This window comes from Laetiporus sulphureus (assembly GCF_001632365.1).
Source record: "Laetiporus sulphureus 93-53 unplaced genomic scaffold LAESUscaffold_29, whole genome shotgun sequence".
NCBI classification, from domain to species: Eukaryota; Fungi; Basidiomycota; class Agaricomycetes; order Polyporales; family Laetiporaceae; genus Laetiporus; species Laetiporus sulphureus.
In genome coordinates this window covers 324,772-345,507 of record NW_024468538.1, presented here as the reverse complement: position 1 = coordinate 345,507, position 20,736 = coordinate 324,772, and the positions used below count along the sequence as shown (strand labels likewise).

Below are 20,736 nucleotides of genomic sequence, written 5' to 3'. Positions count from 1 at the left end.
CTATGTAAACAGCTATACACGTTCCCGGACTTTTCTCACCCGAGCATGGCGGGAAGTGATCTTCAGGACGGATAGATGCTTACGAGCAGCGGACATACCAATTCGGATGTATTGAACACGCTAATGAGGGCAGTGGGCCATGGACGACGACGGATACCTGACGTTCAAGAGCAAAGCAGCATATGTCATCCTCGAAGCTGAATATCCGACCTGATGAGGAGATCATGACCGAGATGGAATGCATCGCCTACCGTGGAGGGACCGTTTCCGTCATTTGCAACGAATTGCCTGCAGCAAGCTTTTACGATGCCACATTGTCCGCAATTGCGTTAGGCTGATTCATAGTATATGATTTCACTCTTAATGCTATCATTACTGCTTACGGCGTCATGATGCATTAGGGACAATTCACGGAAAGTCAAGTTTAATAGAGATGTTGCATACAACGCTACCCATGCTAACCCCGTCTCTTCAATTCACAAGATTTCCGACAGGAGGGACAACGTGCGCTCGGGTTGATCCCAGTGCGGCTGAAAAGCCGAGCATAAGTCAAAGATGCCTATGGACGACGAACTGAGAAAGTACTCACAAAATGATTCGCTCCTCTAAACCTCTTGAATTCGACCTTCCTTCCATCAGGGGACCAAGCATTCGCGACGTCATGTGCCAAATGCCAAGCAGCATAGACTGTCTCGCCGACGGACATATCGCACCAGACCAGAACTGCCCGCACATGCGGCAGCGCTATAGCATCCCTCAGCGCGTGCCGAGTGTTCTCCTTGTATACTTCATGATGAATGTTCTGCATCAGGTGGTGCGACCGTTCCATCACAGAGGGATCGGTGATCTCCGCGTACTGCTCAGCAGACATGCGCTGCTGTGTCGACTGCCACTCCGGCGCTGGATCGGGAATGGAGGTTAACGCTAGTCCAGCGAGAATGTCCTCGCTAGATAAAGCTTCGAAAGATGCCAGCGCAGATTCTGAGTGGGCGAAATAGCCAGTAACCCATGGTAGGAAGATCTCGTTGGCTCGTTCTGGAGGAATATTAGGATTCGACATAGGGTTCCATGGTCCGTCCTCAGTAGGCAACGGCACACCCCATGGGAAGAGCGGAACATCTAACAGGCTAATAAGCATGCTTGCTCTCACACAAAGGGAGTCATCGACTTACCAAAAATAATGCACGTGCGAAGGTACTTCCCCAGTGTGTCCTGCTGTGACGCCGGTAATTCGCCCGCATGAGCAAGCAATGAAAGCATAATGCAATTGCCCCAAGACCAGCCCAGAACCGCTAGTCCACCATCTGCTCTTTTGGCGGCTTCATCTTGATCGAATGAAGTTGAAAGCGGCGGGATCCGCTCCTTCTGAATGAACCACGCAAGAAATGCAGCCAACTCGTTCCCTCTATCCTTGATCATGTTTGTCTGGCTATCTTTGTCGCCTTTCAATGCAGCTATCTCCTCAGATGTATACGGCGTGGAGCCCGGATAGTCCCTTAGCGTCAAAGCAACAAGACGTAGGTTATGCTGGGCAGCGAATTGTAACATTGGGCGGAAGACGGCTGTTGATGAGCTCAGTGAACCAGCACACCAGAGGGGACACATAGGGGGACTTTGACCTTACCGCTGTGGAATACCGCGCCGTGAAGCAGGATGAGGGTTTTGTAAACATCGGAGCCTTGGGGTGCGCCTGTATCTTCGTAGTATAGTTCTGCGCCATCGGGGTTCACAGGTGCGAGCGGCATGTTTGGCGGTCGAACAGTGGGTGTCATACTTCATGTTGCTCCGGCGAGCATTATAAATACGCATCCGCAGAGGTCAGGTGGTTCTTCTGTTTAAACGCTCTTGTCATCTGCCAGGCTGGATACTATGGCGCTGCAAGATCGCTTATCACGAGAAGCGTCCGCGACTGTTTTGAGGCGGCTTATCGGGAAGCAGCTGCACACAGCTGGTCAAGAACCTATCGAAAGCAGTGAGCCAAGTCAACTAGACGGTGAAGATCAACGTTTACACGGGTATGGTGATGAGCATTGTATGCAGTGGCACTTTTTCGTATGCTTACTGAAAGAATAGCTACTTGTGTTTTGCAAATGTAACGACCTTTTGCGGGATGGAGGGGATCATGAGAGATACAGTCGTTCATGCAGAGGTGAATACGTACATACATGCCGGTGCCACCCAGGTTGTTGATTCTTGAGGCCGCAAAAATCGAATGGTATCTTTGAACGAGGCTGGGTGGATAATCTTGAGATCATGGAGAGCCTCACAATATGGGCGGAAAGTGCAAGTTATGACCCACCCCTGACTTTCTTCCATCTCTAAATATATTCATGTTGATGTCGTAACCCCCCACTCAAGCCTCCATATTCTTTGGGAAATTCTACGCACTCGTATTGGAAAGGTTATGGCTGCGGACGACAAAAATCTATTGAAACAAATTATAATGATGCTTCTGCCTCAGAATCGTATATTTTATACGTACTATTCTCGCAACATCATCGCAGGTTGGTAATAAATTAGATGCACTCTTTGTAATGGCAACACGCTCTGTGCAAGGGACCCAGCTGCGATCACACAGAGGATTGTCGAGGTTCTGAAATTTTTGCTGAACGTCAGCCTGGCTGGACCGCATATAGTGACGCGATGGTGTGCTTCGCGTCCCCCTTCCCCCCGAGATGCCACCGGCTTGCTCGTATTCCACGAATTTCCCGCCAGTGCGTTGGTGATCTCCTCGATATTCTCCTCGAGCTTTGCTAAAAGCCGGAGGTGCGTTGAGGATGAGTGCAGATACAGTCATCGTTTGATATGGATCTGTGACCAAATGGAAATCCGTGGAGGAACCCATGCAGTTTGCGATGGAGTGATACTTGCTGTGCATAGTGTAGAAGTCATAGGATTGTTTTGAGGGACCTCGTGACAAACGCATGCACCTCCTGCGAATACTGAATCTCACACAATCAGCACCTGGCGGAAGTCTGCAGATGCGAACGACTCGATCGGCTAAACTGACACTCGGTAGTCATCGCACGTATGGACTAGCAATAGTGAAAACAATGGCATGCCAAGCAAAAATCAATAGGTTCGACGTCTTCGTACTCATAGCGGACGTCCATGCTCGATCTACTATCGAGGAGAGGCTTACTAGAGATATCAAGCAAAATAACGATTGCAAGGCCTAACGCGCAAGTGAACGGACTAGAGTAGGAGTCGCAAAGTGCGGCATTGGTGACGCGAAGGCAGAGTACATTCGTGAAGTGAGAGTAGATGCAGAGTCGCGAAAGATAACGCTACAAAACATCCCATGAAATCAACTAATGAGCAAGACAGGTCAGCAGAAGCCCTCCACCAATATGATCCAGCACGCACAATGAGTATCTCCATCGTAACATACTTCTTCCCATGAGAACGCTGGACTGCCGCCCTTCCATACTGCGACGGCCGGTCACCACACGAACGCCCGTCGGCGGGATGCACAAACACCTCAAGTTACAGCACGCTTCTTCTGCTCCATTCGTGATGGTTCAGCGATCTCCATCTCGTGCACTACAAGTGCAAATAGGTACATTTCTGCGGCCGGCCAGCACGGGAGCAGTCCAGTACTGCTCCATGGATAGGATGGCGACGAACGCATTGGAGCTTGCCTGTTCTTTGTGCTTGGGATTGTCAGTATCAGCGCACAAGGATTGAGCACAGCGAGGTTCTCGTCGGACGGACGCGAAGGAGAAGGCAGTTGAGCTAGCAAAGCGAGCAGAGTGCTTTCTGAGAGCGTCGCTGGCTGAGTGAGGCGAGGACCATATGGTTCATGACTGCTCGAGCGTCCACAAATGGTAAGCTACGAGATTCAAGATGAAGTACGCCTCATCAAATGACTAAAGGCCACTGCAGACATGATGGAACGCACGAATCCTCAGTAGCGCGCAATGTCACCTTGTGCGCAGGCTCAGCGCTTGTAATCAATTCAACGCTGGCTTTGACTCTCGAGCAGGACAAGTAAGCCTCAACATCGCGTCAACGTTCTCGGTCGTCCTCGCTTCCGATACCACGTTCTGTAGTGGAGCTCTCTTTTTAGGCAACTATGCTCGGTAGTACGGGATCCACACGCGAGCTTGCAATGTGGGTGCATGCTCGTACCGCTGTGCTTGCATGACCATCTGCATCGAGAAACCTTCCCTGGCTGACAGCTCGAAGAAATGAAATGTCTACTATCACCGCCTGGATGGTGAGCACTGCAGTTGGCCATCCTCGCCTTCACAGGGCATGCGAGTGTTGTGTCAGCAGACGTTTCTATTAAACCCAGCATGGGCAGTATACAGACTGACACGGTAGTGCAGATACTATACGGACATCCTGACAGCTTTGTGCCACCTCTCTGCTTCTTTCGGCCTCGCGTAGTACGTACATCCATTCAATAAAGCCACAATGCCGTCATCTCGTATAGCCTCAAATTAACCCAGTCCTTGCTATGCAGGCACTGCGCTCGGAGGCCGGCGAAGCGGCGCTATGTACAATGTACACGCGTAATGTGAGCGGCCAAGGAGTCATTGTCGCCCTTTGTCGTCTCCGTTGCAGACGATTCGGCGTCACACACATTGCTATTCAGCTTTTCACCAGCACCACCTGTCGCACACCAGGTTCTCTCTTCCCGAGATACAACGTCAAGCGTGTCATAGTCGCAATTTGCAGCATGAGCATACAACTTCGAGCAGTTTCTCTGGCTGACAGCTCGAGGGAGTCGGTCACTTTGTGGACTAGTACTGCCTGGATGTTCGGCACGTCAGATGGCTGTCGTTGTCTGCAAATTATTCTGGCATCGCAGATGTGGGAGGAATGCGGTGCGTCAGCGAACGCATCCGTTCATCCGTTGGGTGGGATTGACGGGGCGCAGCTGCTAGGTATTTTGGCGCCCGGACGGTATACATTTCCCATCCGCATCTTGCGAACCTGCATGCATGCGTCCCCCGCAGACTGTGGCACTGCTCTAAGGGATCGCATACAGTAGTATAGCCTCAGCGGCAATGACCGCAGGCAACGTCATGACCATACTCGTGGTGTGCGGCTGCCGGCGATATGGTCACCTTGATGAAGCACAGGCCCAATTACGGTATGTGCGGTCTGACACCATTGATCTGATATCATATCCTGACAAGAGCGTATGTGGTAACGCGCGGCGCCCTGAAGCTACTCCAGTCATCCCGTTTGCCGTTCCTTTATCCCTTGGCAGTGCGCAGAGGTGCGATGTTTGTTGGGGCATAGCGCGTTTGTGAAGCTATGCCGAACAATGGTCGTTCTGTTCGCAGAATCGTCGCGAATTTCGAAACGGCCCAGCAATGTCGGCAGAGCCTTCAAGACATGAGGAAGCTTGTAGTCGCGTGCTGACTATGGGAAGGCATATGACCTTCCGTCAATGTCTATCTGTTCGCAAGGCACGTAGAACCCTGAGTCTGCATACTTTAATGCGCCTGAGCTGTATGGACATATTTAAGGACGCACTTACCGATTCGGAGAAAATGAAATCATCGCGCTGTGCGCGTCACACTTCATGTTTTGTCCGTGTTCGTCGCTGCCCACACATGATCCTGGCTCGTCGACTGCTAAATATTCCTCTGGGATGTGCATTATCTAAACAGATGGCACACGTACAGTACCTTCAGTAAGCATCCCGATTCACCGATTGTGTGTGTGGCTTAACACGGCTGTGCAGCAGCTGCCTTGCATGCGGTAATGTGTGGACGGTGGGTTCCTTGAAGACCCTGCATATGGAATCACGTTGCAATACGATGAGATAGATAGATATATCTCGAAAGCTGGCCTGGAAAATCACATACCTGCGACCATCTGACTCGATTAGACATCAACAACACTATGGCATCCTCCGAACAGGACCCGAAACACATCACCAGAGCTACAGGGGATGGCATGCTCGAAGTGCAAAGGCTTGAGACAACGGTGAGTACTGGAATGGTAAAGCGCTCATGGACAAAGATCGATTATCGATGCAGCAAACATTGCAACGCTGCATAAGTGCACCCTCTTTTGCAGTAACCTAATAACTCAGCCTGCAGCCAGCGATTGATCCGTCCATGGCCAAGAACACCATCCGCCTGCGAGCGAGGGGGCGAGCAAACCAGGGCGCCCACACGTAACCGAAAACAGCATCCTTGATGCTCTACCTCTCCAATGCACGAAGCGCAGGATGTCACCAGACGATCGCTGGCTTACGTTCGAGGCCAGCGTCGACGCACAGACGCACCGCTAGTGCTGAATGCATGACCCGCCACGCAGTATTCGCATCCCACACCACGCCTCGTGGAAGTCGAATATGGGCATGCAATGTACCTGTGGAGCAGAAGGTTATCTAGGAAGAGAGGTAAGAAGGAGATCGTGCGAGCGTATGAATAGGTTAGATAGTGCATGACCAATATTCTGACCAGAAAGAAGACCATGCCTGTCTTCTGTATTCTGCCGGCGATGTCATGGTCGATGTCAGATAAAGTGAAATGCCTCTTCTGTCCATGCGGTATGCTCGGATCGGACTACATACATACATGCAAAACTTCACGGACGCCCGAAAGCACAATTCGAAGCCAGTTCTGCCAGACGTAGGAGGTCTATAAAGAAGCGGACATCGCGAACAAGACCGAGGACCTCATTCCCGTTTTCATTCTCATTCATTTGCGACTGCTTCAGCTCAACGCTCATCATGTCTGCAACATTTCCGCTGCCATCAAGTCTGCCCCCGCACGAAAGCTTCAAGCGGACGCTGCGGAAGAACCATCTTAAGCAGCTCCGCGAGGTAGAAATTTCCCGAACGCACATCCCTGGTACCCCTTTGCCGTTGCCTCCTGGCGCTCCGTCTCTATACGACCAGCTCGTAGACTGGTCGAAGCAGGCAAGCGTGCAGATTGCAGAGGCCGTCGCAAGCCGTGAATTTCCCTGCCTCTCCATAGTTTCGGGTTATTGATGGAATCAATCTCGTTTCTGCCCATCAGAGGCTATTAGCTCGTAAGTCGTATTGCGCAGATGTTCGATAGTTGCATGCCTTCATTGGGAATTAACTCTGCTTTAGAACCACCATCGGCTGGAATATCGGAGTTTTGACCTTGCTAGAGAGTGCAGCCGTCTATCTCAGGTACAGCTCTTTGCACTGGTTGTATTTAATTCGTGCACTCACTCACAACTATAGGGATAACGATACAGTGTTCCAGGCCGTGGCTGAGGCGCGTCGAAGGACCAACGAGGCCGATGAACGTGCACTGCAGCTCCTTGCAGACTCGCAGACTGAAATAAAGCAAATAGTAAGTCCATGATCTCTTCATCGACCGACAGGTACAGAACGTTTAAAATTATAGGCCGCTCTCTGGGGCCTCGAATTCGAAGTCATCTGTGGTATGTCAAGTGCCCTTACTGCTCGAATTCTGACATTGAAAATGGCTCCATAGATCTCTTGACGGTGTGGTAATTCCCGGGGTCAAATGCGTCATTCATGGGCATTGATATCTTTATAGTACTCCCCTGAAGGGCGTCCCTTTTTGAGTGGCCCATACGCTGGTGTTTTCTGGCCCAAAGACACAAATAAGCCGTTTTTAGGCCTCGCTTTTAAGGTAAGCTCTCTCTCTTCCTGCTATATATCACCTCTTTGAGTCGTCGTCGGATAGGGAACGAATGGTAAAAACTGGAAAGAGGTTCTCGTTGACTTGGATTTCCCGATGATGAAGGCCAAGGGCAAGATTCTCTGGGGATCTCCGCTTCACAGAGGGTTTTACCAAACAATGTTCGTCAAATTCCCTGGAATCGGATCTGCCCCGCTCGGTACGTCCTGTTAGTGTTCTCTGCGAGTCTTAATATTCAATTTAGACCTAGATTATATCAAGGACATGGTCGATGCCTTCCTGCAGACTTACAAGGTCCCTGAGGGTATTACAATCAACCTCCACTCTACGGTTCGTCCCACGACGTATTTATCAAACATTTCTTGAGTCATGCTGACTGCGCATGCTAGGGACACTCTCTTGGAGCTGCGTACGCAACTCTCTGCTACTCCGAGCTCATGCGTCTCTACAACAATGCCCCCACTGAGCTCAAGCCCGAAGACGATGAGCACGCCGAGCTTGCGCTCTTTTTCTCCCAGCTCAAGGAGCGTCAGTTTGTTCTACGCGACCTCTATGCCTTCGGATGCCCTCGCGTAGGTGGTGTCGAGGATAACATTAGCTGGGCGCAGAACTACAAGACCGCATTGGACAACCACATGGGGCAATCGTGGCGCATAGTGAACAAAGGTGACCCGGTGACGGACGTGCCTCCTGTCATTCCCTTTATCAGCACGTGGAACCATATTGACAATGGATACGAAATCAACCCGCCAAAAGCGCTCCCGACAGAGATTGGTACGCAGCCCGAAGTGAAGTTTCCACCATTCGATGGCTCAAACCATGGTGAGTTTTATTCTTTGCTGCCAAGGCCGACTTAAACATGCAATGCATGTATGGCTGACATTCGAGATTGTAATCGTAGACCCGGAAAAGTATTTCCAGAACCTATACAATGCTTCCATTTCTGGCCTCAAGAGTACAGTTCCAGTTGAATGGGTTGTAGCCGACGTAGAGCCTCCAAACGATGCGGATTTGGAGAAGGTGGAGGACGCAGCTGCGCTTGCTTCTGCGTGATGCTTCGAGTTGCATGGCGTCAGGAAGACAATGTCAAGTAGCGTATATCGAATTCAAGGCACTTCTACGAGTTTTGAGGTGTAGTTTTGTTTGACGTATGTACGATTACAATCTTGACCGACTAGTGCCGTTAAGATATGTTCGACTGCTTTGCATGGAAATGACAGGTTTATATCCACCACACTTTGTTCATTGCTTGATGCGAAGTGAAAGCAAACAGTGCGGCAAGCATGGCTTTGTTTGTTGATATGAACTGAAAAATGGTGATCCATGAGGCTTTGGGGTTAACATTGGTCGTGTACAACGCACGTATGCCTGTGCATGGGATGTGGATACTGCGCTAGCCAGTGTACCTTGGACGAAAACGATACTTTAGCTTCTCTGAAGGAACGAATAGAGATGCCGATGAAATGCTCGTACGTACAGTTCATCTGTGCTAACAAATGGACATGTCGCTGAAATATGATTGATATCATTGCTTGCGATATTGACTAGAGAAGGTGGTAAGGAGGGATCGTCATCATCGTTCAATTCCCTGACTCTCGCCCGACGCACTCATGTTCCCACTGCCCGCGTGCACATATATTTCGTAGACTGACGAAATATATCTTCGAATCTCTCTGCGATCGTGAGCGTGGCCAATCGATGGGGAACACGGCGGGCACGAGGAAGTAGACTGATTCATGTTATATACACCGAGGATACTAGCACGGCTCAATGGGCTGTAAGCACTGGAACAATCATAGCTCCGCAGCAACCGCATCATCACAAGCTCGAGGAAAATGCAAACGAGCGGGATTGTTGTTGATGGCGAGTGCGATAGCAGGGCATAGTGGCGGGCAGCATGGGCCTTGACAGGTCAGACGAGGTATCAGCGGCGTTGGTCGGAAGTCGAGTGCATAGCGTTGAGGGCAGTCGGAACGCCTCATGAGTGCGAGGGAACCATGTGAGAATCGCACATATAGAAGAGCATGAGCACAGTGCGCCTACAGATGCTCACCCTGATGCTGCCCGGAATGCGGAGTGAGAAGTGTAGAGGCCAAACGCATGCTGGACCGGTGGAGGCCGCCGTGTAGGGAGAGAAGAGAGAGGAAAGGTGAGCAGTAATGCGCGGTGTCCGGAACGGCCTTCCAACGCTCAGGTCTGTGTGCCAAAAAAAAAAAAGAACATTAAAGACCGGAGTGCGATACGCAAGTGGTTCGTCACGCACCTAAATTCCAAGGCATCCTCGCCGCATAAGCTCTTCGACGTGTTCAGGGCCAGGAGTGCGATGTCGGTCGTCGTGCCTTTCGGAATGCTGTCGCATCTCAGATCAGCGCAGCCACCACAAGGTATGCTCCAACTTCTTACTCGATTCTGTAGGGATTTGCCCATGCAAGTCGCAAAATGGCTTCTGAAGGGGTGACCGCGACCCTGAGGCCGGATGGTACAGGGATATGCAGTCGCAGAGATTCACGGACGACGATATCCGGAAACGGCAGTGCTTGGAGGTCATCCATCGACGGACTGTCGAAGTGCATCTCGCTCAGTTCGGCGTATAGTTTCTGCTGCAGTTCAGCGCCCTGAGTCAGCACGTACAGGCACCACATCGCCGCATTGCCAGTCATTTCGTATCCGGCGGTCAAGAAGCTAGATAGTTGGAGGGAGAGCGTGAATAACGGCAGAATATGATACAAACGCATGTCGATATCTCTGAGATAGTCTGATCAGCGAGATTGCACTCATATTAGAGGGTGTCACGCACGGGCTAGTACTTCCTCCGGTTCCTCGTCAGTGACCCTCTGGTCTATAGGAATGTCGGCCGCCAGGTTCGTTCTCAGCAACAGACTCAACAAATTGCGGTTCGCCAAACGCCTCGGCTCGGCTCTTTCGTCTTCTGCCATGGCCTCCAGAATGTGCTTCTTCTCCACGAGCAGCTGCATGCCGATACCGATAGATCACCGCTCTGGCTGCCACGATGCGCCTCATTCTTTCGGTTGGCTGCCAAGGTGCGACTGTGTGAGAGGTGAGAGAGACGAGAAGGCAAGACTGAGATGGTGAGGACTTACGAGGTATCGAAGAGGAGGAAACAGGGAGCGAAGCACAATAAACACCGACGGCTTGCCAGTCGGAGGAGCGAAAATAGCCCGGAAAGCATCGGCGAGCTCGTTAGGCAGGCTGCCCATCGGAGCGCAAGATGTCCAGTTTATGATCAAATCTTTGACGCGTCGTTCAGCTCATATGTACATACACGCGAACAAGAGGAGGGAAGTTAGAAGTGGCCGACCGACGTGGAACCGTGCTCAATGCACGGGCGCCGAAGCGACAGCTGAAGCCTGAAAGGCGTCGCAGGGCGGTACCTGGAAACAGAGCGGGCGAGTATGGGAGAGCGGAATGTTGTATAAAAATAAATACGCAGCTGTAATATTGTACTCCCCGGTCTTTTGTGGCCCTAACCGGTCTCTCAGATCTCATTTCTTGCGCCCATGAGACAGGAAGATGGTGGCTGGCTAACGCCGGAACCGCACCATAATTTCCTAGTGGGAAAGATCACCTGCAGCGCCCACGGCATGGAGTGTCATCTTGTTTAATTCGCTTAGCACGTCAATCAGGCGGACACCCTATCCGTGTTCGGAGAATTTCTTGAGCCAGACCTGGGGAATTTGCTGCTTTCGTGCCACAATCCGCGCGCTTAGTGCCCCTTTGCTTATATCAATTTAAAAGTGGGCTTGGAATTTACGCCCGTGACCATCCTCCACCACTATCTGCTCAAACGCTATGGAATCCTTCAAACAGAAGCTGGAATGCCTCGAGGACGGGACGAGAGGATGGAAAATCAACTCAAAACGGCTTGTACGAATAGTGAGTACTTGAGTACTTCTCGGAGTAGGCAAACTCCGATGTATGCGCTCTTGACCATTTACGTACTATGCTGCGTTAGATCGAGGGCGAGGGCAAGGTAGGCGAGACTGGCATGTCGGCAATGAGACCTTTACCGCAGCTTCCGGTCGAGGTGTGGGAGAATGTGATCAATCATCTGTGGGACGACCAGTACGCTTTGGCGCAGTGCAGCCTCGTCTGCCGAGCATGGTACCCTCCCTGTCGCTTCCATTTGCACAGGAAAATCATGATCAACACTGTTCGGGGTGTAAAGGCGTATGCAAAGGAACTGAAGCAGACGCCCGAGCTGTCGAAACGGGCGCACGATATGTTCATAGGCGATTTCCCACATCGAATAATCGATTTGTCAACACTGTGGCCGGCGGCGATCCTGCTCGCTCGGAAGCTGCCCGAGCTCGAGCGGCTCAGAATCTGGAATTCAGAGTGGAAGCCATGGACGATGCACAAAGACATTTTTGTGCACCTCTCCGCCTTCTCCGTCACTCGCCTCGATCTTCATGATGTCACATTCCCGTCGGTCACCATCTTTGGGCGCCTCGTCTGTGCGCTGCCCTGCCTGGTCGAGCTCGAATGCGACAATATGGATTTCACACATGACCAATTCCACCGCGATACGTTTGGTTTATATCGCAATCGCGTCACGATCAGGTCCTTGTGGCTCGAGTATCCGCCACTAGAATCTGAGAAACTCATGGACTTCCTTGCTCATCCTTGCATCTCGAGTCACTTGCAAAGATGCATTTTCCGCTATGATCATTTCTATCATCATGGACGATTCAAAGGGGAATTTCAGCGACTATTGAATGCTGCATCTGGATCGCTCTCAGAACTGCAACTGCTTTTGGAGCTTGGTCAATCAGAACGACAGACAGATACAGAGGTGTCTGCTGCAGGTATGCATTCTGGTTTCATGTAAGCATTTCTGCTGATCAGAGTCTCTCCAGAACGTTCGGTGCTATCCCTCGCTCACAATATTTCGCTGCAGAGACTGTGGCTATGCCTCAAGAACATCCCTCAAGATTCTGACCTGGACAGCTTTGGTCAAGCCTTACTTTCAATCGAATCAAACCAGCTTCGAGAAATTGTGATAGTGTTTATTTGGCTTTCTAGCCCAACTGAAATTATAGAGAAAGTGAAGAACATGTTCAGAAATCACGAGTCTGCTCACCACGAAGAGATGGATAATTATCTTTCATCCGATCCATTCAGGACACTGAGCAAAGTAGAATTTGCACTTTCAGCTGTTCTTGACAGCGTGGAAGCTATTACAGCGGTTGAGGAGCAGTGGAAGCAGATCTTTGCACCGTTGTTCCCACGACTGACTGAGCGAGGTATCCTCTGGTGAGTATCTTATATTTTATGCCTAGACTCACGCATTGATATGCATCGCCTTATTGGAACTGCAGCGCCACAGTGACGGGACCTGGGTACGAAGACAACTTTTGATTATCGCGGCCGTTGTATCTACAGCAGATGCTTCTCGCATTCCTGGTCACGTCTCCACTCTGGCAACGATGAAAGTTACCCTCAACTGGACCGCGAAGGCTTCTACCCTCGTCTTTCCGGCTCCTCGAAGTGTCGTATGGTCCTGCGGGCTCTCGGTACGCGATCCCTCCTACAATTAGCAATATATCATGCGCCACTACATAACATATATGCAAATTCCTGCATCTGTTTTCGTACGTACCACCATCGCCATGAGGACACTCAGACATCTATCTTCTCCATCTCGTCTCCACTTCCATATGCTCTGTTAACAACCGCTCATTCCACGACCACTACATTCCCCATTCATACGCTCTCTACTGCACCCTACCCGCTGGAATTAACACAAGCTCTCCGTGGCGGCCAGACAATCCCGGTCGGAATCCTCCAAAAGACGTCTATGCGTCCATTTTGTTGTCTTCCTTACGATGCTGGCAAGGCCCACTCTACGGGCTTAGTTCCGAGAGTCGCAGGAGCGCCCCGCGTTTGGACGAGTGATTCCTCACGGACACAGGAGGTCCATCGGATGCGTCTCCATCGAGAGACTCTTGGAGGCGAAGTGGCCTGATATTTCATATCGTGCCATGGTGCGCGTTCCCGTGCTCGTATCTGCACGACGTCCACAATCGCTGCAGATAACGTCAACTATACCACGCACCGAACCATGACCAACCGATGCAGGTTCAGTCGCGGACTGACTCTAGCTGCCGGATGCTCAAAAGGGCCCTCACCATCTCTGCTCCCCTGTGACCCACAGTTGCTAGATTAGCCCAGGATGACTTGAGGAGCCTTCCCTTCCCGAAACTCGAAGAAATGAACGGTCGGCTATCACCGCCTAGATGATGAGCAGTGTAGGGTTGGCCGTTCTCGCCTCCACAGGACCCTCGTTCACAGATGTGGCATGAAAGCGGTGTCAGCAGACGTTTCTATTGAACACAGCATGGGCAGTATACAGACTAACTAACGAAGTAGCGCAGGTGCTACACGGACATCCTGACAGCTTTGTGTCACCTACCTGCTTCTTGCGGCGTGGCGTAGTACGTACATTCATTCAATAAAGCCGCAATGCTGTCATCGTACGTCGTCTTGTACAGCCTCAAATTAACCCAGTCCTTGCTATGCAGGCACTGCGCTCGTAGGCAGGCGAAGACGCTATGTACAACATTCCCAATGTGCACGCGTAATGTGAGCGACCAAAGCATTGTCGTCCCTTGTCATCTCCGTCGCGGCCGATCCGCCGTCACACATTGCTATTCAGCTTCTCACCAGCACCATCTGTCGTGCACCATTGTTCGCTCTTCCTGGAAAATAATGCCGAGCATGTGATAGTCGCAATCTGCAGCATGAGCATACTACTCGATGCAGTTTCCTTGGCTGACAGCTCGAGAAGCGGCCGCGTTGTGGACTAGTACTGCCCGGATGTTCGGAACGTGGGATGACTGTTGTTGTCTGCAGATGCTCCTGACATCACGGATGCGGCATGAATGCGGTGCGTCAGCTAATGCTTCCATTCAACCGTTGATTGGGATTGACGGGGCGCAGGCGCAGCTCCTAGGAATGCAGGCACCCGAACGGCCACGCATTTTTTACCTGCATCTTGCAGACGTGCGTGCGTGCCTCCTGCGCAGACTGCGGTGCTGATAAAGCGAGTCGTGTACCAGTAGTGTAGCCTCAGCGGCAATGACGGGCAGGAAACCTCATGACCGCACTCGTGGTGTCCGTGACAGTGCAGCAATGCATTCAGCTTGAAGCATGTCGACAAAGTTTACGGTATGTGGTCTAATACCATCGATCCGATATCATATTCTGACAAGATGCGTATGTGGCAACGCACGGCGCCCCGAAGCTACTCCAGTCATCGCCTATTCCTTCCCTCTGTCCCTTGGCTCTACGCACAGCTGCGATCTTCGTTGAGGCGCAGCGTGTCTGTGAAGCTATGCAGAACAACTGTCGTTCGGTTTGCAGAATCGTCGCGAACTTCGAAATGGTGCAGCAATTTCGGCAAAGCTTTCAAGACATGAGAGAGCTTCTACATAATCGGGTACTGCATATGGGAAGCCAGATGAGCTTCCATTAATGTCTATCCGTCCGCAAGGCACGTCAAATCCTGAGCATGCATGCTGCAATGTGCCTGAGCTGTATGGACGTATTTAAAATGCAATAATCGACTTGGAGAAAATGAGATTATTGCGCTGTGCATGTCATGCCTCGTATTTTGTTCGTCTCTGCCCCTGCATCAAAATACGCATGATCTTGGCTCGTCGACTGCTTAATATACCGCTGGGCTGTGCATCACCCATGAACAGATGGCGCATGTATAGCACCTTCAGTAAGCATCCCAATTCACCGATTGCGTGTGGCCTAAACATGGCTGTGCAGCAGCTGCATTGCACGCGGATCTGTGGACCGTGTGTGCACTCATAGAAGACACTGCATACGGAGGCACGCTGCAATGCGATGAGATGAATACATATAGCTCGAAAGCTGGCCTGGAGACTCACACCTGCGACCATCTCCCACCACTTGATAGAACGCTATGGCATCCTCCGAACAGTATCTGAAATACGCTTCAGGGTACGACGTGTACAAAATGCGAAGTCGTGAGCCAGCGGTGAGTGGGAAAGCTCCGTGTACGCGTTCTCGACCGTTTACGTGCTATGCTGCGTTGGATCAGGGGCAAGGGCAAGGCAGGCGAGATCCAGGTACTAGTACCAGAGGTGAAATTCGAAGACGAATCCGAGGTGGAAACAGTGGCCATAATGCCTCTGCTGTGGCGTCCGAACGTGAAGCTTCTGGAGAACAGAATCGAACATCTGTGGACTCCTGTGGCCATGAGAAGCAAATTTTACCGGCGTTTCCTATACATTACACAAGTGAATCCCCTAGAAATCCCACACGACGAATGGAACCAGTGTCTCTGCCGCAGCTTCCGGTCGAGGTGTGGGAGAACGTGATCCACCATCTGTGGAACGACCAGCATGCTTTGAGGCAATGCAGGCTAGTCTGCCGAGCATCTCTCCGGCTTCTCTGTAACTCGCCTCGATCTCTATGATGTCACATTCCCGTCGGTCACTGTCTTCGGGCGCCTCATCTGTGCTCTGCCCCGCCTGGTCGAGCTCAAAACATGTGACCTTCTGAGATTCAGACATGACCACTTCCACCACGATATGTTTGATCTATATCGCAACCGCGTCGAGATTAGGTCCTTGTCGCTCAGGGGGATGGAACCTGAGGAACTCGTCGACTTCCTTGCTCATACTTGCATCTTGCGGAGACTCATCATAAAGGAGACAATCAATGTGGCTGAATCAGAATACGAACACAGATGTCGGCGATTGTTGGATGCTGCTTCCGGCTCACTCTCGGAACTGCGATTGGACCTTTTTCGCCTAAACAGAGAGGTAGATACATGGATGTCTTTTGCAGGTGTGCGCTCTGGTTTCATGTAAGCATTTCTGCTAATGAGAGTCTTCCCAGATTTGGCAGCGCCGCTATCCTCCACTCACGATACCTCACTGCGGAGACTATGGCTCACCAATGTCGACATTCGTGAACATTCTGATTTGAACACATTGTGTAGATGCTTACTTTCAATCAAATCACGCCAGCTTCAAGAAATCGTGATATTGTTCAATGACCGGGATTCATGCCCATCTATGAATGTCCTGCATTCACGCCATTTTTATCTGGCGGATCAGTTTCAACACCTTGGCTTGAGGACCAGCTTGATCCCTACGAAAAGATAGACAATTATCTTTCATCCGATCGATTCGAGGACCTGAGAAAAGTAGAATTTGCACTGTAAATTCTCAGATCCCGATGCGGCAGTTTATTCCGAAGATCCCGATGCGGCAGTTACAGCGGCCAGGGGATATTGGAAGGAGAAATTTCGAGCATTATTCCAACGACTGACCAGTCGAGGTATCTTCCGGTGAATATCCTACATTTTACGTCTAGACTCATGCATTGGCTTGTGTCGCGATATTGGAACTGCAGCGCTACAGTGAGGGAACGTGGATATGAAGACACCTTTTGATCGCCGCGGCCGTTGTATATCCAGACGATGCATCTCGCGTTCGTGGTCGTGCCCCCACCCTGGCAACAATGAAGGGTACACTCAAGTGGTCCGCGAAAATTTCTACCCTCGTCTCTCCGGCTCTTCGAAGTGCCGTACTGTCCTGCAGTTCTTAGCTACGCATCGCGCTCTCTTTCGCGATCCCCTGCTCCATATACATCACGCGCTGCTACATAACATATCTGCGTCAAGCTCCCCGCATACCACCATTGCTATTCCTACGCTCAGACATCTATCTTCTCCATCTGGTTTCCACGTCTTCCAAGCCGTATGCTCCGCCGTCGATCACCATCCCACGACCACTACATTCCCGATTCATACGCTCTCACGTACAGACTATCGGCTGGAACCAACGCACAAGGCCTCCGTCGACCAAACGATCTTGGTCAAAATTCCCCAATGGTCGTCTACCCGTCTATCTCGTCGTCTTCGTGGCGTTGCCGGTGACGCTTTCAGCGAATCGCAGTGGAGATTGATTTGGATGAGTGATCCGAGACGAACTCAGCGGATCCATCAAATGCATCTCCGCCTCGAGACTCCCGAAGGCAAAGCGGTCTATATTTTATTTCATGCCAAGGTGCATGCTCCCACGCTCGTATCTGCACGACGTCCACAATCTCTAAAAATAACATCAAGCCGCCATACCACGCAATGGCCCGTGGCGACATGACAAGATCAGGCGATACACGCTCAGCAGCGAACGATTCTAGCCGCTGGATGCTCAAAAGAGCCCTCACTGTCTCTCCTCCCCTGTGACCTACGCAGCTGCTCGATCAGCCCGGGATCACCTCGATCCTCGTCTTCCGCTCGTCCTCAATCTAAAGCGCATCACCGCACACAGCACGACTACCAGCACCAACCATCCCATCAGCACACCGCTCAATCGACGACGCGCATTCGCTCACCTCGGTCATCGCGAGCACGAACCTATACCCAAGACCGATGCGTCACATACCCATTTGTGTGAACTTCCGGGCGTGCCGGCGGCCTTAAATCACCTATGCGCACAGCGGGATCCGTCCTCCTCGATCCAGCGCGCTGGCTGGAACGCCCTCGCATCAAAGCCTTCAGAGCGCGCGGGACGTGCTTTATGAAATGGGCCGGAACAGTGACAATCTGGCCTGCACAGGTGGGGATATGTCGACGCAGGGGCATGGAAGGCCGCTCGCACAGGAGATGGAGAGTGAATGACGGTACCTTTGGTGGCATATCGAGCACTTTGTGGATGCGAGGGGCGGAGTCGCGCAAACGTAGGAAGCGGGGTACGATGGCGGGCCACGGCGTGTTCGATGACTTTGGGATACAATCGCAGCGTCCATTGGAAGACTGCGTCGAGGTATGCGAGCGCGTGCGCTGGGTATTCCCCCGCCAAATCGGTATCTCATCAAGTGCACATACCGCTCGCATAGCTTGGGCTGGACGCCAAGCTGCTTGCGAAGCTCACAGGGCTCGATGAGGCGTCACCGCATGTCTTGTGGATTGGACATCGGGGTCGCGGGAGGTTTGGATTGGAAATGTTGCTAGAATGACGGAATCAAGTGAGGTATGCGAGTGTTGTGGATAGATTGGAGTTGCACTGGCTCACTGGACGTTGTCACATACCGGCACGTTCTCGAACTTTATTACTGATAGCGCGAGGTCATTATTGTTCCACAGTTTGTATATAGTACAGGAGCCGGAGACGGACTTGCGAACTCATGATGTTGCGCCATCAATTGACAGATACTCTGATTCTCTACCACGCTCTCGACTCTCCTCGGACTTTCCCTTGACCAGTCCGCGATATATTCGGTCTTCTCATCCAGCATTCGAGAACGTAGAGAAGTGACGAGGGTTGCCGCCACGAGGATTGAGGAGACGGGTCCTAGTACTTTCTTTTTTTACGCTGTCTTCCGTCTGAGCACCCTTGAAGCGGTTGCGACGGAAGGTTGCAGCTCAAATCTTCTTCGGCGCGGAATTCTTCGCGATGACTGTCTTTAGAGACAGGGTCCGTCATGAGCTGGCGGGCAGGGTTGCGCAGCAAAGTATAAAGAGGATCTTCGAGCGGGTCGCTCATATCAACGAACTGCACATGCGCTCGATCAGCTACAATTCCAACAGAAGGACATTGAACCCACCCAATGGTGCAACAAGCTCACAATCTTCTTGACGCTATCCTTGGAAACCGTTCCCCCCTTTGCAACGTCGCCCGACATGATCTTCAGCATTGGATTCCCCTCGTATACAATCCTTGTCCCATCGCTGTCTTTCTCAAAGAGGCAGAAGATCCAGCTCTGACCATCCGATACAACAAAACGAACAACATTCTCCCTGGACTGTCTTAAGCAACCGCGACAATATAACAAAACTCCACTCACCCCGAAACCTCGCTGATAACGATAGCCTGGCTTGCAGCCTCAGGTATGTACTGCCATAAGTCGTGGTCCTCCTTCTTTGCTTCAACCAAGAAGATTCGGCTCTTGATGTACGGCAGAAGATCCTGAAATTTGCCGGCAAAGACTCGATCTGTGATCACAGACCTTAGTGGAGGTGGTTAAAACACATGATGGATGGCTTACGGCGAGCGGCCTCTGACTCGTAATTACACATGCCGTAATCCACAGTGCCTGTGAGCCAGGTCTCGAACCGAGTCTCGGGGTTGCGTATGAGAACTCCCTCGCTTGCGGCTAGGCGGAATTCGGGAAGAATGGCCACCGGCTGTTTATTCGCACCGTCTACCACAATGTCAGCAACGGTAAGAAGGACGGTATGTAGGATCATTCTGGAGCCCGCTTCGTTCTAGAGATATAGCTTTGAGACTTTCCATGAGTTCCAAACGAACCCAGAACAGCACCGACCTTCATGCTAACGTGTCGATGAATGCGATCAATCTGCTAACAGAGATGGTCGATATGGGGTGAATCGGCAGCCAAGAAAGGGGTGAGTCTTTGAGGTACAACCGACCCTTCTTGATTCCCATGTTCAAGACCAACAAGCACCTCTCGAACATGGGAATCAAGAACTGTCATCTGTACCTCAAAGATTCTTCTCCTTCTTTGGCTGCCGATTGATCACATCTATCGACATGTTAGCATATGTGCACCGGCATACCGCTTGATCAATCGTTCACCGATGACGAGCTCAATGCCTATCTGGTCGGGCTTGCTCTCTGGCCGGTCCTCGCCATCATAAAATGACACACATGATACTCAATGTGGCCTGCACACTGTAGACAGTGCCATATGCCCAGGCTTGGATCGAGCAAGCTGTATAAGTTTCAGAGGCCACGAAGGCACTTAGGTTGAGCAGGTAGGCGAGAGAGTGGAGCGTGCGCTCGTACGCAAGTGTCGAATGAGCATGTGAGAAAGGTAGAACACACAGAGTCCGAGCCTTCTCTGTAATATATTATATATGGCAGATTGGCTTCCGTATCTAGCAAGACATAATCATATTCGATATTTCCTCTCCCGAAGATTACACTCACCTCTTCAAAGCTTCAAGCTCAATCTTCACTGCTTGTTCTTCCAAATGTCCTTCTGTGTCACTAGAGTTGCGACCAAGACACACTAATTTTCCCTTGAATGCAGTCCCTGCTTTTCTCAAGTACTTGCTTTGATCGTCCCTCAGCGCGACTCGGCAACAGAAATTCTGGTG

At 51.2% G+C, this 20,736-nt stretch overlaps 11 protein-coding genes across 11 annotated transcripts; 6 read left to right on the top strand and 5 right to left on the bottom strand.

Annotated features, from left to right (window-relative positions):
* Positions 1 to 386: 386 nt before the first annotated feature.
* On the bottom strand, positions 387 to 2,230 carry LAESUDRAFT_702979 (alpha/beta-hydrolase). Its single transcript, XM_040906508.1, has 6 exons — positions 2,166 to 2,230; positions 2,012 to 2,100; positions 1,625 to 1,960; positions 1,173 to 1,562; positions 590 to 1,119; positions 387 to 530 (listed from the first exon to the last, which is right to left on the bottom strand). The coding sequence occupies exons 3-6, from the start codon at positions 1,770 to 1,772 to the stop codon at positions 477 to 479; spliced, it is 1,122 nt and encodes a 373-aa protein (XP_040762727.1). The 5' UTR covers positions 1,773 to 1,960; positions 2,012 to 2,100; positions 2,166 to 2,230; the 3' UTR covers positions 387 to 476.
* Positions 2,231 to 3,968: 1,738 nt separating this feature from the next.
* Positions 3,969 to 5,242, top strand: LAESUDRAFT_249617 (uncharacterized protein). The gene is made up of 5 exons (XM_040901739.1): positions 3,969 to 4,219; positions 4,332 to 4,391; positions 4,469 to 4,832; positions 4,893 to 5,101; positions 5,179 to 5,242. The coding sequence occupies exons 1-4, from the start codon at positions 4,196 to 4,198 to the stop codon at positions 4,997 to 4,999; spliced, it is 555 nt and encodes a 184-aa protein (XP_040762726.1). The 5' UTR covers positions 3,969 to 4,195; the 3' UTR covers positions 5,000 to 5,101; positions 5,179 to 5,242.
* Positions 5,243 to 6,700: 1,458 nt separating this feature from the next.
* On the top strand, positions 6,701 to 8,663 carry LAESUDRAFT_715271 (alpha/beta-hydrolase; the record flags this gene model as incomplete). Its single annotated transcript, XM_040907131.1, has 11 exons — positions 6,701 to 6,923; positions 6,990 to 7,002; positions 7,067 to 7,129; positions 7,184 to 7,295; positions 7,350 to 7,386; positions 7,440 to 7,450; positions 7,506 to 7,601; positions 7,656 to 7,809; positions 7,855 to 7,940; positions 8,000 to 8,432; positions 8,512 to 8,663. 11 exons carry the CDS (start codon positions 6,701 to 6,703, stop codon positions 8,661 to 8,663), a joined length of 1,380 nt encoding a protein of 459 aa, XP_040762725.1.
* A 986-nt stretch (positions 8,664 to 9,649) lies between these two features.
* LAESUDRAFT_760714 (cytochrome P450) lies at positions 9,650 to 10,585 on the bottom strand (the record flags this gene model as incomplete). The annotated part of the gene is made up of 4 exons (XM_040912784.1): positions 9,650 to 9,806; positions 9,874 to 9,960; positions 10,014 to 10,365; positions 10,408 to 10,585. 4 exons carry the CDS (start codon positions 10,583 to 10,585, stop codon positions 9,650 to 9,652), a joined length of 774 nt encoding a protein of 257 aa, XP_040762724.1.
* LAESUDRAFT_249687 (uncharacterized protein) lies at positions 10,513 to 11,238 on the bottom strand. Its single transcript, XM_040901740.1, has 3 exons — positions 10,894 to 11,238; positions 10,712 to 10,820; positions 10,513 to 10,657 (listed from the first exon to the last, which is right to left on the bottom strand). Exons 1-3 carry the CDS (start codon positions 11,115 to 11,117, stop codon positions 10,628 to 10,630), a joined length of 363 nt encoding a protein of 120 aa, XP_040762723.1. The 5' UTR covers positions 11,118 to 11,238; the 3' UTR covers positions 10,513 to 10,627.
* Positions 11,239 to 11,375: 137 nt separating this feature from the next.
* LAESUDRAFT_813848 (uncharacterized protein) lies at positions 11,376 to 13,168 on the top strand (the record flags this gene model as incomplete). Its single annotated transcript, XM_040914533.1, has 4 exons — positions 11,376 to 11,504; positions 11,584 to 12,436; positions 12,488 to 12,884; positions 12,958 to 13,168. The coding sequence occupies exons 1-4, from the start codon at positions 11,421 to 11,423 to the stop codon at positions 13,166 to 13,168; spliced, it is 1,545 nt and encodes a 514-aa protein (XP_040762722.1). The 5' UTR covers positions 11,376 to 11,420.
* A 1,472-nt stretch (positions 13,169 to 14,640) lies between these two features.
* Positions 14,641 to 15,269, top strand: LAESUDRAFT_727555 (uncharacterized protein). The gene is made up of 2 exons (XM_040909244.1): positions 14,641 to 14,798; positions 14,875 to 15,269. The coding sequence occupies exons 1-2, from the start codon at positions 14,728 to 14,730 to the stop codon at positions 15,047 to 15,049; spliced, it is 246 nt and encodes an 81-aa protein (XP_040762721.1). The 5' UTR covers positions 14,641 to 14,727; the 3' UTR covers positions 15,050 to 15,269.
* A 948-nt stretch (positions 15,270 to 16,217) lies between these two features.
* LAESUDRAFT_249763 (uncharacterized protein) lies at positions 16,218 to 16,911 on the top strand. Its single transcript, XM_040901741.1, has 2 exons — positions 16,218 to 16,429; positions 16,506 to 16,911. The coding sequence occupies exons 1-2, from the start codon at positions 16,354 to 16,356 to the stop codon at positions 16,772 to 16,774; spliced, it is 345 nt and encodes a 114-aa protein (XP_040762720.1). The 5' UTR covers positions 16,218 to 16,353; the 3' UTR covers positions 16,775 to 16,911.
* Positions 16,911 to 17,901, top strand: LAESUDRAFT_249500 (uncharacterized protein). The gene has a single exon (XM_040901737.1). It carries the CDS (start codon positions 17,048 to 17,050, stop codon positions 17,771 to 17,773), a length of 726 nt encoding a protein of 241 aa, XP_040762719.1. The 5' UTR covers positions 16,911 to 17,047; the 3' UTR covers positions 17,774 to 17,901.
* On the bottom strand, positions 17,873 to 18,707 carry LAESUDRAFT_249535 (uncharacterized protein). The gene is made up of 2 exons (XM_040901738.1): positions 18,009 to 18,707; positions 17,873 to 17,949 (listed from the first exon to the last, which is right to left on the bottom strand). Exon 1 carries the CDS (start codon positions 18,508 to 18,510, stop codon positions 18,031 to 18,033), a length of 480 nt encoding a protein of 159 aa, XP_040762718.1. The 5' UTR covers positions 18,511 to 18,707; the 3' UTR covers positions 17,873 to 17,949; positions 18,009 to 18,030.
* Positions 18,708 to 18,967: 260 nt separating this feature from the next.
* On the bottom strand, positions 18,968 to 19,863 carry LAESUDRAFT_760711 (uncharacterized protein; the record flags this gene model as incomplete). Its single annotated transcript, XM_040912783.1, has 4 exons — positions 18,968 to 19,168; positions 19,221 to 19,413; positions 19,461 to 19,608; positions 19,662 to 19,863. 4 exons carry the CDS (start codon positions 19,861 to 19,863, stop codon positions 18,968 to 18,970), a joined length of 744 nt encoding a protein of 247 aa, XP_040762717.1.
* Positions 19,864 to 20,736: the final 873 nt, after the last annotated feature.